This window comes from Anopheles funestus, chromosome 3RL, assembly GCF_943734845.2.
Source record: "Anopheles funestus chromosome 3RL, idAnoFuneDA-416_04, whole genome shotgun sequence".
Classification (NCBI taxonomy): Eukaryota; Metazoa; Arthropoda; class Insecta; order Diptera; family Culicidae; genus Anopheles; species Anopheles funestus.
In genome coordinates this window covers 83,581,027-83,594,249 of record NC_064599.1, presented here as the reverse complement: position 1 = coordinate 83,594,249, position 13,223 = coordinate 83,581,027, and the positions used below count along the sequence as shown (strand labels likewise).

The 13,223-nt window shown below is 40.0% G+C and overlaps 3 protein-coding genes across 3 annotated transcripts in view; all 3 read right to left on the bottom strand.

Annotated features, from left to right (window-relative positions):
* Nucleotides 1-3,922: 3,922 nt before the first annotated feature.
* LOC125770604 (tyrosine-protein kinase-like otk) lies at nucleotides 3,923-7,985 on the bottom strand. Its single transcript, XM_049440407.1, has 2 exons — nucleotides 5,717-7,985; nucleotides 3,923-5,648 (listed from the first exon to the last, which is right to left on the bottom strand). Exons 1-2 carry the CDS (start codon nucleotides 5,858-5,860, stop codon nucleotides 5,559-5,561), a joined length of 234 nt encoding a protein of 77 aa, XP_049296364.1. The 5' UTR covers nucleotides 5,861-7,985; the 3' UTR covers nucleotides 3,923-5,558.
* Nucleotides 7,986-7,990: 5 nt separating this feature from the next.
* Nucleotides 7,991-11,184, bottom strand: LOC125769583 (E3 ubiquitin-protein ligase SH3RF1). The gene is made up of 8 exons (XM_049438314.1): nucleotides 10,790-11,184; nucleotides 10,336-10,683; nucleotides 9,708-10,258; nucleotides 9,511-9,632; nucleotides 8,857-9,449; nucleotides 8,572-8,781; nucleotides 8,224-8,505; nucleotides 7,991-8,129 (listed from the first exon to the last, which is right to left on the bottom strand). The coding sequence occupies exons 1-8, from the start codon at nucleotides 11,182-11,184 to the stop codon at nucleotides 7,991-7,993; spliced, it is 2,640 nt and encodes an 879-aa protein (XP_049294271.1).
* Nucleotides 11,077-13,223, bottom strand: part of LOC125770600 (probable phospholipid-transporting ATPase IA) — a 61,222-nt gene continuing 59,075 nt past the window's right edge. Inside the window, exons 16-17 of the transcript XR_007419229.1 lie at nucleotides 11,251-11,359; nucleotides 11,077-11,186 (exon numbers count right to left, since the gene is read on the bottom strand). The gene's annotated coding sequence lies outside the window, so the exon portion shown is untranslated. The remainder of the gene's footprint in view (nucleotides 11,187-11,250; nucleotides 11,360-13,223) is intronic.

Genomic DNA, 13,223 nt, shown 5'->3' with positions numbered 1-13,223 from the left:
AAAATAAGCAATAAGCTCATTGATACACAGACATACCTTTTTATCTTTAAAAAAACCAACACTTTTTTCCTGAGCCCAAAGGCATCTACTCACTTCAATACGCTTTGACACATTTAAATCACTCGCCTGCAATGGCCACATTTTTCAATAAACGAAATAAATAAGCAATACGCTCATTGATTAATAGATATCACATTTTTTCATCAAAAAACAACCAACGAGGTTTCGATAAAAACAAACACTACACGTTTATGCCATGATTTATGACAAAACTTTTTGGCAAAATGCACTACACAACACAAGCAAGCTTAGTACACGCACGTTCATTTCCTTAGGTGCAACGCAAGAACGCAAGAAAGCATATTGCCTGCGCAGGAAGAAAAATTTTGAATTTGAAATAACCATGAACGCCGCGATATCGTTAGATTTGAAATTACACATTAGATCATTCCATCCCAATAGTTACTAAGAAGGCAACCACACTACCTCGACACACCATCTATCATAGCGTCCTTCATTTTGGTTTAACATTTTTCAAGCTAAACCGGTTTTGTACAATCTTCAGCGATAGGTTCAATCATAAAGAGATGAAATTTTGAATTCCCGAAAGGATTTGCTTCGGTAGCAATAAGGTTCATGATTTTTGGGCCCCTTTACCACACCACTACACAGTGGGATTCTGCCTTCACTTACACTTACTAACAAGTCTCGCAACAGCATACGCTGACACAAACCCAAGCCGACGCTTCGGAACAATTGAAACACGTGCAAGACAATTTTTCACTGTTTAACGTCACATTAACACACTAATTAATGTACAAACATTGTTTTTATGTAATAAGATCCTCGAGGATCACTTTTTGGCACTAAAATACAACTTTTGATAATATTTTCTATGTACTAAGGAAGGACGCCGAGTTCCCAAAAGCCTCTAATAACTGTAGTGTATGGTGGTCCGATCGATACTGATCGCAATATCTCCTTTGCTCATTGTCATTATCTCTCCTGCTTCGTTATCACACCTACACAACTATAATTGGCGAAGCGGTCGCCCGATCTTATCTCTCGCATTTTATTCTTTCGCACATGCTTCTCTCGTGCTGAGAGAGAGAGAGTAAAAAAGCTATTCAAAGCTATTCACTTACATTTATGGCATAGAAAATGCAGGGATTAAACACTTTTTAATAATTTAAAATACTATTTTTGTAGTTAGTAGAAAAACGCTTTAAAAGCACTTTTAGACATAACTTTTTTCACCAAAAAAACAACCCAAACTTTTTTCATTTTTTTTGTGCACAATTTTCCAATAAACCACATTTTTCAATAAACGAATTAAATAAGTAATAAGCTCATTGATACACAGACATACCTTTTTATCTTTAAAAAAACCAACACTTTTTTCCTGAGCCCAAAGGCATCTACTCACTTCAATACGCTTTGACACATTTAAAACACTCGCCTGCAATGGCCACATTTTTCAATAAACGAAATAAATAAGCAATACGCTCATTGATTAATAGATATCACATTTTTTCATCAAAAAACAACCAACGAGGTTTCGATAAAAACAAACACTACACGTTTATGCCATGATTTATGACAAAACTTTTTGGCAAAATGCACTACACAACACAAGCAAGCTTAGTACACGCACGTTCATTTCCTTAGGTGCAACGCAAGAACGCAAGAAAGCATATTGCCTGCGCAGGAAGAAAAATTTTGAATTTGAAAAAACCACGAACGCCGCGATATCGTTAGATTTGAAATTACACATTAGATCATTCCATCCCAATAGTTACTAAGGCAACCACACTACCTCGACACACCATCTATCATAGCGTCCTTCATTTTGGTTTAACATTTTTCAAGCTAAACCGGTTTTGTACAATCTTCAGCGATAGATTCAATCATAAAGAGATGAAATTTTGAATTCCCGAAAGGATTTGCTTCGGTAGCAATAAGCTTTACCACTACACAGTGGGATTCTGCCTTCACTTACACTTACTAACAAGTCTCGCGGCAGCATACGCTGACACAAACCCAAGCCGACGCTTCGGAACAATTGAAACACGTGCTAGACAATTTTTCACTGTTTTACGTCACATTAACACACTAATTAATGTACAAACATTGTTTTTATGTAATAAGATCCTCGAGGATCACTTTTTGGCACTAAAATACAACTTTTGATAATATTTTCTATGTACTAAGGAAGGACGCCGAGTTCCCGAAAGCCTTAATAACTGTAATGTATGGTGGTCCGATCGATACTGATCTCCTTTGCTCATTGTCATTATCTCTCCTGCTTCGTTATCACACCTACACAACTATAATTGGCGAAGCGGTCGCCCGATCTTATCTCTCGCATTTTATTCTTTCGCACATGCTTCTCTCGCGTTGAGAGAGAGAGAGAGTAAAAAAGCTATTCAAAGCTATTCACTTACATTTATGGCATAGAAAATGCAGGGATTTAAACACTTTTTAATAATTTAAAATACTATTTTTGTAGTTAGTAGAAAAACGCTTTAGAAGCACTTTTAGACATAACTTTTTTCACCAAAAAAACAACCCAAACTTTTTTCATTTTTTTTTTTTGTGCACAATTTTCCAATAAACCACATTTTTCAATAAACGAATTAAATAAGCAATGAGCTCATTGATACACAGACATACCTTTTTATCTTTAAAAAACCAACACTTTTTTCCTGAGCCCAAAGGCATCTACTCACTTCAATACGCTTTGACACATTTAAATCACTCGCCTGCAATGGCCACATTTTTTCAATAAACGAATTAAATAAGCAATAAGCTCATTGATTATTAGATATCACATTTTTTCATCAAAAAACAACCAACGAGGTTTCGATAAAAACAAACACTACACGTTTATGCCATGATTTATGACAAAATTTTTTGGCATAATGCACTACACAACACAAGCAAGCTTAGTACACGCACGTTCATTTCCTTAGGCGCAACGCAAGAACGCGAGAAAGCATATTGCCTGCGCAGGAAGAAAAATTTTGAATTTGAAAAAACCACCATCGCCACGATATCGTTAGATTTGAAATTACACATTAGATCATTCCATCCCAATAGTTACTAAGAAAGCAACCACACTACCTCGACACACCATCTATCATAGCGTCCTTCATTTTGGTTTAACATTTTTCAAGCTAAACCGGTTTTGTACAATCTTCAGCGATAGATTCAATCATAAAGAGATGAAATTTTGAATTCCCGAAAGGATTTGCTTCGGTAGCAATAAGCTTTACCACTACACAGTGGGATTCTGCCTTCACTTACACTTACTAACAAGTCTCGCGGCAGCATACGCTGACACAAACCCAAGCCGACGCTTCGGAACAATTGAAACACGTGCTAGACAATTTTTCACTGTTTTACGTCACATTAACACACTTATTAATGTACAAACATTGTTTTTATGTAATAAGATCCTCGAGGATCACTTTTTGGCACTAAAATACAACTTTTGATAATATTTTCTATGTACTGAGGAAGGACGCCGAGTTCCCGAAAGCCTTAATAACTGTAATGTATGGTGGTCCGATCGATACTGATCTCCTTTGCTCATTGTCATTATCTCTCCTGCTTCGTTATCACACCTACACAACTATAATTGGCGAAGCGGTCGCCCGATCTTATCTCTCGCATTTTATTCTTTCGCACATGCTTCTCTCGCGTTGAGAGAGAGAGAGTAAAAAAGCTATTCAAAGCTATTCACTTACATTTATGGCATAGAAAATGCAGGGATTTAAACACTTTTTAATAATTTAAAATACTATTTTTGTAGTTAGTAGAAAAACGCTTTAGAAGCACTTTTAGACATAACTTTTTTCACCAAAAAAACAACCCAAACTTTTTTCATTTTTTTTTTGTGCACAATTTTCCAATAAACCACATTTTTCAATAAACGAATTAAATAAGCAATGAGCTCATTGATACACAGACATACCTTTTTATCTTTAAAAAACCAACACTTTTTTCCTGAGCCCAAAGGCATCTACTCACTTCAATACGCTTTGACACATTTAAATCACTCGCCTGCAATGGCCACATTTTTTCAATAAACGAATTAAATAAGCAATAAGCTCATTGATTATTAGATATCACATTTTTTCATCAAAAAACAACCAACGAGGTTTCGATAAAAACAAACACTACACGTTTATGCCATGATTTATGACAAAATTTTTTGGCATAATGCACTACACAACACAAGCAAGCTTAGTACACGCACGTTCATTTCCTTAGGCGCAACGCAAGAACGCGAGAAAGCATATTGCCTGCGCAGGAAGAAAAATTTTGAATTTGAAAAAACCACCATCGCCACGATATCGTTAGATTTGAAATTACACATTAGATCATTCCATCCCAATAGTTACTAAGAAAGCAACCACACTACCTCGACACACCATCTATCATAGCGTCCTTCATTTTGGTTTAACATTTTTCAAGCTAAACCGGTTTTGTACAATCTTCAGCGATAGATTCAATCATAAAGAGATGAAATTTTGAATTCCCGAAAGGATTTGCTTCGGTAGCAATAAGCTTTACCACTACACAGTGGGATTCTGCCTTCACTTACACTTACTAACAAGTCTCGCGGCAGCATACGCTGACACAAACCCAAGCCGACGCTTCGGAACAATTGAAACACGTGCTAGACAATTTTTCACTGTTTTACGTCACATTAACACACTTATTAATGTACAAACATTGTTTTTATGTAATAAGATCCTCGAGGATCACTTTTTGGCACTAAAATACAACTTTTGATAATATTTTCTATGTACTAAGGAAGGACGCCGAGGTCCCAAAAGCCTCTTATAACTGTAGTGTATGGTGGTCCGATCGATACTGATCGTAATATCTCCTTTGCTCATTGTCATTATCTCTCCTGCTTCGTTATCACACCTACACAACTATAATTGGCGAAGCGGTCGCCCGATCTTATCTCTCGCATTTTATTCTTTCGCACATGCTTCTCTCGCGTTCAGAGAGAGAGTAAAAAAGTTCTATTCTAAAACTCCTCCTTCTAATCTCGAGCAAATCCGCACTTACATTTATGGCATAGAAAATGTAGGGATTTAAACACTTTAATAATTTAACACACTATTGTTGTAGTTAGTAGAAAAACGCTTTAAAGTTTAAATTAAGGCAATTAATTATTTATACATTGTTGGCTAGTGTGCCGTGGCTAGGAGAAAGGTTTTCTTCGGCTACTAACATTGTTACACATTACCGTTATTCCAGGCCCAGCTAGGCGGCCACCTACCGTGCCTAAAATTAGAACCGCCATTGGTACGAGCATCGGATACGAATAAACTGTGATCCACAAACTTGAACACCAAAAAGCCTCCGTGGTACTGTTTTAGATAATGTTAAATTTTATTGATTTCTGATTTTTCGCATAACAATATGCGCGTTTTTCTTTTGCCAAAGCTTAGAGGTTTTGTTTTTCTTCTACCTTTGAGGCATTACGATTTTGGTTGCCAGATCCCTGCAGGAAGGTACGATTCAGTTTTGTAATAAACTCATCCTTCGGCAACCTTCTTGTTGCTGTCAACAGTTCCATTGGGTGGCGTGATCGGTGAGGTAGCCAACAGGAATTGCTTCAAGTCTCCCTAAAATAGAAAGATTTTCATGTAAGTACGCTTGCAAGAGCCGATAGTTAGTCCATTTTCCACCTTACCCAATCGGTGTACTCCAGCAGCAGATGGTGTGGATCCTTATCCCGACACAGACCAAACAGCTGCACCACATTCCGATGGGAAACCGTACGGAACAGTTCCAAATGACAGAGATGTGCCATCATGATTACAATTAAACTAGCCATTTCATGATAAATTTGTTGCTGTTTTATTTCTCCTATTTTACCACACTAATCACCGGTTGAAAAGACATGCACACATACACATAGACGGACACAGGCAGACAAAGACAAACCAAACCACTCCGAACCAACTTCTATTACATTCCCAATCTGATCAATTAGCTAGGGTGTTTCACTGACAGTAACAAGGGATGCCCTAATTTCGACAATAGACCATTTACATCACTTTACAGCGCGAATGTTTCTGTGTAAATATAGTATTTTGTTTCTAAAACAAAACGCTACACTTTCTTCACAACGGTACACTACTTCCTTCAAAATGTTACGCTACCAACGGCTCATTCGTAGTTTACCGAATCGCCGTTCGCCTTATTCAATGGATGGATGGAGCTGGATGTTGCCAATTCAACGAATTTTGGTGTTACAATAAGATTTATCTCCTTTTTTAAACCTGTATGACCAGTAGCGGTGGAGGAGGAACATGCTCACACTCACACAAATTCTTTATATTTTCAGCTCACACTGTTGCGAGAGGTGTTCACATCAGCATGAAACGAAAAGATTTGTCTAGACTAGTGTCATCTCCTGCCTGTAAATCGTATTTGTTTTACTATTCTTTTCACCGAAGATTCTTCCCCAACCTATGGCTAATGTACACTAAATATATGTGTTTTTTCTGCTATTCATTAGTAGTAGTAGACACCGCGGTTAGATTGTTTATATCTTTCTTAACATAACAGAGTACGTTATACATGCTACGTATATACTTTTGCTAACATCTTTCACGCCTTAGTTCATGTCATCTTTTTACATCCGTTTCCTACATGATATTGCTCTGCAGATCGGTTGGTTCAGTTTTGTTTGTCACACCAGCTCAATACCAGTAATCGCACCATACCGAGCACACATACACACACATTCACACGGGAGTATAAACCTTAACATGACGCATTATATTCCTATGATTTCTCTTTTAGTTTTCTTGCGTACGATTAAAATATGCTAAAATTTAATCACACTTTCACAGATAACGAACAAGTAGCGACGGTAGTCGATTTTTCGCAATGAATTACCGAAACAGGAGCATTTCGTTTTAATTTAATCTAACCTGTTCTAATTTGTTTCCTTTGCCCATGGCTAACGCGTTTATGTATTTGTGCATTGTTTAATCTATTTGATAGATACGTTCGCATTCGTTTGATAGTTTTGAGCTGAGTATTTTCAGATAAAGACACAAGATATCAAAAGAAAAATAGGTTTACCTCGTACATGCGTGAGTAAACAATGCGTTACAAGTAAAAGTATGAGACAAAATGCTTGAGTATCCGGATTAAAAATGTTAACAAAACAGTAAGTCTCTTATGTATGGCGGTATGTGTCGATAAAACTCGGATTAATAGTGTTAAAATCTATTAAATTGCTTAGCACTAAACTTCGTTAAAAAAAATTATTAAAAGAAGCACTTGGTCATGAGTCCGATAAGTAGAGAAATATTAGGTGGATTCCACACATGGATGGAGGGAAACAATAAGTAGCACCAATCCCGGCTCAAGAGTCACGGTGATATAATACACTTGTAATTAAAAAAAACCTCTGCTCAAACTACTTTGCTAAGCGTTCAGTAGCATTGCTCATTAACCGGGCCATCATTTCCAGAGAGAGATTAAGGTCTTAAGATTTCAAACCAATTTTCCAGTACAGACACCACATTCATTACACTAATTGCCTGGCTTAGCGAGTTGGAAGATCGAAACGATCGTAGTATAACAAAATACTGTTAGTATACACTATTTTAATATTGCTGGTTCCGTACTGGGAATATGCTTAAACTTAACTCAGTTCTTGTCAGTTCCGCTTCACAAGCGAACCAGCTTGTGACAATATCTTAGCTGGTGATACACGTGTTGGAAGTTCCTGCTCACGGCAAGCACCGATATAAATTGTGTAATCGCTTTAGCTTCTGGTACATTGTTGACACAGGTCCAAATAACAAACCATCCGATCAGGTCCGATGAGAGTTGCAAAAGGTTCGAATCGACTCGAAGGTACATGTGTTGCCTTTTGTGTTGCACTTTAGTTGTTCCACAGTTGCCGTTGTTGTATTTGCCGGGGGCCGTACTTGCCAGTACCACATCACATATCCGGTTCAACGAACGAGGCTGGAAAAAGGCCTGTTTTGCCCGAACGCGCGTGCGTTCCTTTGTACCATCCGTTATCACGCTTTTTGTGTACCATTACAATATCGCCCACACGCAACTCCAGTTCGTATTCACTGTTAGGCGGATAAGGAACGATGCATTTAAATCTAAAACAAATAGCAATGAAATTATAAAACCAACCCTCGAAATATTACTACACAAGCGTACCTTTCTCGAACGCTTTGTGAGTGCGACGATTTGGAGGATGACTTCGAAGGTGTCCCATTTGCTGTCAAGGTGGCGACAACTGTAGCTGTAGCAGAAGTATGTTGCGAAGGTCCCAGCTGCGAGATTATTGCCGAGGCATCGAGACTTTGGGACTTTCGATGGTAGATCTGGGACTGTTGCTGCTGCTTAGCGATCATATGTGACGACGAAGTCGAGGCTGGCGCTTCGTGCGCAATATGTTTGGGCATGGCCGTAATTACAGCATGGTCACCATATTTAAACCTGAAAAAAGAAACCGTTAGAACTATAATTATATCTGCAGGAATGTTATCAGACGAGTTTTCTTACCCATGCATTGAAGGTCGCTCTTTGTGTGGTTTAATGCGCTGAGAACCGTACATCATTGGAACGTTTTCGCCACGTACTCCAGTCAGAGCGGGATGATTCGATTGATGGTGATGCTGCTGTTGTTGTTGAACGGAGTGCGTTGGCCCAACACCGTTTATCATCAAATCCATCGGTAAATTCTGAAGCAGCTGGCTCGGACACGAGCCCGATCTGGTAGAATTAGAATAAAATTAAGAAAAAACACTAAAAAATGGTACATTATGCATTAAATATGTTTTGCCTTACCTCACGTGGACTGGATTGGCAATTTGTTTAAAGTGTGCTTTAGCCATTTGTGCTGATCCGGCAGGAGTGCCTCCGGCAGCTAGTATCGCCGCATCTGCCGCCCCTGCCATCTCTTCAAACAATGAACTATCGCTCGTATACGCCGGATTTGCCGTTCCACCAGAACAACTTCCACTTCCACCGGTAGGAGATTTCGATCGTTTCATATTGGTTAACCGCTTCATTAAGCTAACAGCCGACGAGTCTTTCTTCACCTTTCCCGTGGCTGGTGGTGTTATAGCTGCATCCGGTCCCGCCGATTGTTGCTGCTCGTTGTTCGGCGACCCGGGACCACCATCGAGCGATCCTTGACGACCGAAGATGGAATCAATATATTTCATGCCTTGCTGTTGCTGTGATGCTGTCGTATTTCGTGGCGGTAGCTCGGGTAGTTGCAATGGTTGCTGTTGAGGAGAAGACGATCCACCATTGGACTGACTGTTAATGGCACCGTTTGAAGAACAAGCACCGTTTGACGCTGAAGATCCGGCTTGCGGACTGGCGACATTATTCATTTTTCCGGTGGAATGTGCACTCGTGTTGCGCGATCCAGGCTACAAGGAAAATAATCTTAAAATTAGCAAGGGTATGAACGAAACCTTTCTTAACACATACCGAAGCACCATCTCTTCCTTTGTGAATGGCGACATAGTTGCCGGGAAAAACACCAGATTTCTTCTGCCAATTTGTACCCTTAAACCAGCCATCCTGACAACGTTCCGTGACATAATAAATGGCTAAATACGGAAACAAACATGTAAAACGATGTAATAAACTGAATAATAGAAACAATCAATCACACGAACACTTACATCCTTTCTTCAGTTCCAGTTCATCCGGTTTCTGTGGCTTGTAGGGGTACAGAGCAATATACGTTGTCGGTAGCTGCGGATGTTGTTGATACATTTGACTAGCTTTCGTCACGTTGCACTTCTGATAGGGAGCTACGACCGCGGACGACGAAGTTGCGGCACTGTCCACTGGCTGTCGTATCGTTTTGCCATCTCCACTACAATCACTGTTCAACATTTCCGTCGAATGTCGATGTGGGGCGGACTGATTCGTCTGCAGAGCACTACCGGTGCTCGTAGACAATCCGGCTGTTGTAAGGGAATGTCGTTTTTCGCGGTTTGCCGGATCGGAACGCTTCGATTGATGCTGTTTGCCACCGGATGTAACAGGTTGCGCTTGCAGGAAGTGAGCTGTAGGACTGCTGGGAGCAGTGCTGGAGTTAGAACTAGTCGTGCTGGTTGAAGAATTGGGGCTGGTGGTAACGCTCGAGCTTGTATCACTGCTGCTAGTGGCGCTGGCGTTTAAATCGAAAGGTGTTGGGGGTACGGTTCGATTCGAGTTACTCAGTATACTAAAAAAAGAAATAGAAAACAATAGAATTAGAAATAGAAATCTTTCGAAGTAATTTCGGTTCGGATAGCAACTTACTGCTTTAGCGATGAATCCATCATATGTTTCGCCAAACCATTCATCTCTACAAATGATATCGGAAAGATGCCAATCTTTTCCGCAATCCTTCCCTCTGCCCAGTTCTGATCAACGCGCCGTAGAACATGTATAAGGGCACCCTTCTTAAACGTTAAACAACCTTCCTCCTCCGATGGTCCCATTCGAAAATCGTACAGCGCCTTGCATTGGGGAAACGGCAAGGGTACGATCACCTTTATGTGGTTCAACGGTACAGCACCTTCCTTCCCATTAACCTCGCCGACGCACCAGTTATGATCGATTTTCTTTTTCAGTATGATAATATCGCCCTTGCGGAAGCTGATGTCACTGGAAAAATAGAAAACAGACACGTGTGAAACCAGCGGTTCTTTATAATGCAACCTTTGCTAGCAGCATTTCACCCCAACCGTGTGTAAGCCCACACTGTTCATACCTTGTTTCGCTGGAGGAAAAATCGTAGAACGCTTTGGCGTGTGGGATTTTTGACATATCGAGCGATGCATTCGCTGCCGTGCCGGTTACGCCACTCGCTGCAATAATGCGGGACAGTGGCTGATGCTGATGGTGATGATGCTGCTGCTGCTGCTCCTGCTGAGGATGCGATGGGTGCAGTGGCTGTGCTTGGTTGTCGGTCGTCCCATGGGCGGACGATTTGCCTATTTTAGCACCGTGGACACCACCCGATGATGGATGTTGCTGGTGGTGCTGATAGTTGACCGCATTTGCGTTCGACGCTGGTGCGGCGCCATGTGATTGATTACGATTGCACGTGGGTTTGCCATTGATCGTCTGATTCGTGTTCTGACTATTCAGTTCCGCCGTTTTCATGCCTGCAACGAGAGTAATATGTGTAATCGACTTCATAATCGATATTGATGGCTTCCAATATACTACCTTCCAATATCCGCATCAACAGAACATTCGGTGGAAGTTCGTCTATTCGCACCTCCACTAGAACGCGACACTCTGGACATCGTAGCTCTTGGTGGCTGGCAACGATTTCCTGATCCGAAGAGGAGAAATGAAAAAAGGAAAACAAATGATAGAAAGTTAGTAGGGAGAAAAAGTGTTACACTACGACACAGTATAGTCACACAACGTGTTATCTTGCATCAAAGATAGACGACATTAAACGATAACTTTAAATTCGTTTACAAGCAGGATGTGATAAGCAGTACTGGGTTGAAATGAATAACCATCTTCGAACCCCCAACTGTTTTTATTACATTTTTATGATCTGTTTTTGATGATGATACAAATTAGATAATCAATTATGACATTAAACCATGTAAATAACAAAAAAGTAACCAAAAAAAATTAACAATTAATTATTATACTAAAACACTTAACTCAAGCTATCCAAAAACTAGTACATATGAAAGGATTCAGCTAAAAATGTTTAAAGTTGAATGTAATATATTGCAATTCTGCAATGCTGTCGATGATAAGTTTCAATCAAAAGAAGGATGCAGATATTTTGATTATGTGTAGTTAACGCAATTTAGTACTTCATAGAATATTCGAAACAACAACAAAAGATTTAAATTTTAAAACTTCTTCCCATTACAACATTCCGTCGTGTACCAGCACCTTAACACGTGAAAGTATCGCCAGCAAGATCCCCAAACCGATACTTTTTTCCCGGTTAGATTTCTGAAAGGTGTTGCTGCACACATGTATTGGTTGGTATCATACCGGTTTTTTGCAGTGAGCATATTTTTCCCTTGTGGTAAAGAACAGTGACCACACCACGCATCTCACTCATCCCTCGGGTTGGGCTTTCTTTTCATGCTAAGTTGCGACACAAAGTGCATTTTTCTATGCTACCAGAGACCGTAACGAAAAGCCATGTGTTACGCGGGTTGGTGTATTTCAACCAGCGTGTTTTAAAGCCGCCTGCAGTTGCAAATGTGCCCGAGGGCTGGGGTGGAAAGGAAACATGTTTTTGACGCCTAGCAAAAATACACAACCAAAGAAAGAAACAACGCAAGACACTCTAAGCAAATCGACACAAAGTTTAGGTTGCACGTTTTTGCTTCGCTCCCTTCTTTCTGATGGGGAATTCTTGAATGGCGAATGAAACTCACGATTGCACAGCAGAGCAACAGCACATAATGCAGGCAAATATTAAATGTAAATTAAATATTTTTTTATTACCTTAATTACTATCGCAATTCTATTTCATTATTAAAAAACAATGTGTAGACAGACTGTTCCAACGCAGATCAGATCTTCAACGCAAAAAAATAAAGAACATTTTTCACAATTTCGTACATTTATTTTACCCTTAGTTTTGTTGTATTCAACGTTCAACTTCAAAGGTCTGTTCGTGGAAAATGCATTTGAGTTTTAAGCAGTTCCAGCTTTGCTTGCTTTCGTATACCAATTATGAATCAATATTAAAAGTTTACTACCCAAATTCCTCTTCTCCAGAGTATCCTTAAGCGTAACATTTTCCCAGTCAATGCTTGCTTATTATCACAAAGTGATTGCTTTCCTGGACGTTCCGTGGTAAAACTGCCTTCCACAGTTCACTGTTGGCGGTACTATCACAGCTGCCATTTGCGATTTCCTAGCGGTCTTAGCGATCTTAACGAACGCTGTGTGAAGGTGGAACGAATAGTCGTGGCTTCTCCTGCGTTGTTGTTGGCCACCAACCCAACCGACGAAGCTATACGTCTGGGAAAAGAATGCCTGAGCACGGCGGCTTTGTCCAGTGGTGACTGGTTGGCCTACACCGCAACCCATTGCATAAAACTGCGCACAAGGATAAGCAAGGGAAGCTGTGCACGCGAAAGCATACCACCAACACATCCATACAGACGAATGATGTAAAATCCGCCGAAGTTGCTCCAGCTATAGCGTGC

Bases quoted from the DNA above. Each gene is read 5' to 3' on its own strand.
- LOC125769583 (XM_049438314.1), bottom strand. From the start codon at position 11,184: ATGAAAACGGCGGAACTGAATAGTCAGAACACGAATCAGACGATCAAT. The intron at 10,259-10,335 runs GTAAGTTGCTAT...TTCTTTTTTTAG, and splicing joins ATGGATTCATCGCTAAAGCA to TATACTGAGTAACTCGAATC. The intron at 8,782-8,856 runs GTAAGGCAAAAC...TAATTCTACCAG, and splicing joins GCCAATCCAGTCCACGTGAG to ATCGGGCTCGTGTCCGAGCC.
- LOC125770604 (XM_049440407.1), bottom strand. From the start codon at position 5,860: ATGGCTAGTTTAATTGTAATCATGATGGCACATCTCTGTCATTTGGAA. The intron at 5,649-5,716 runs GTAAGGTGGAAA...TTTCTATTTTAG, and splicing joins TGCTGGAGTACACCGATTGG to GGAGACTTGAAGCAATTCCT.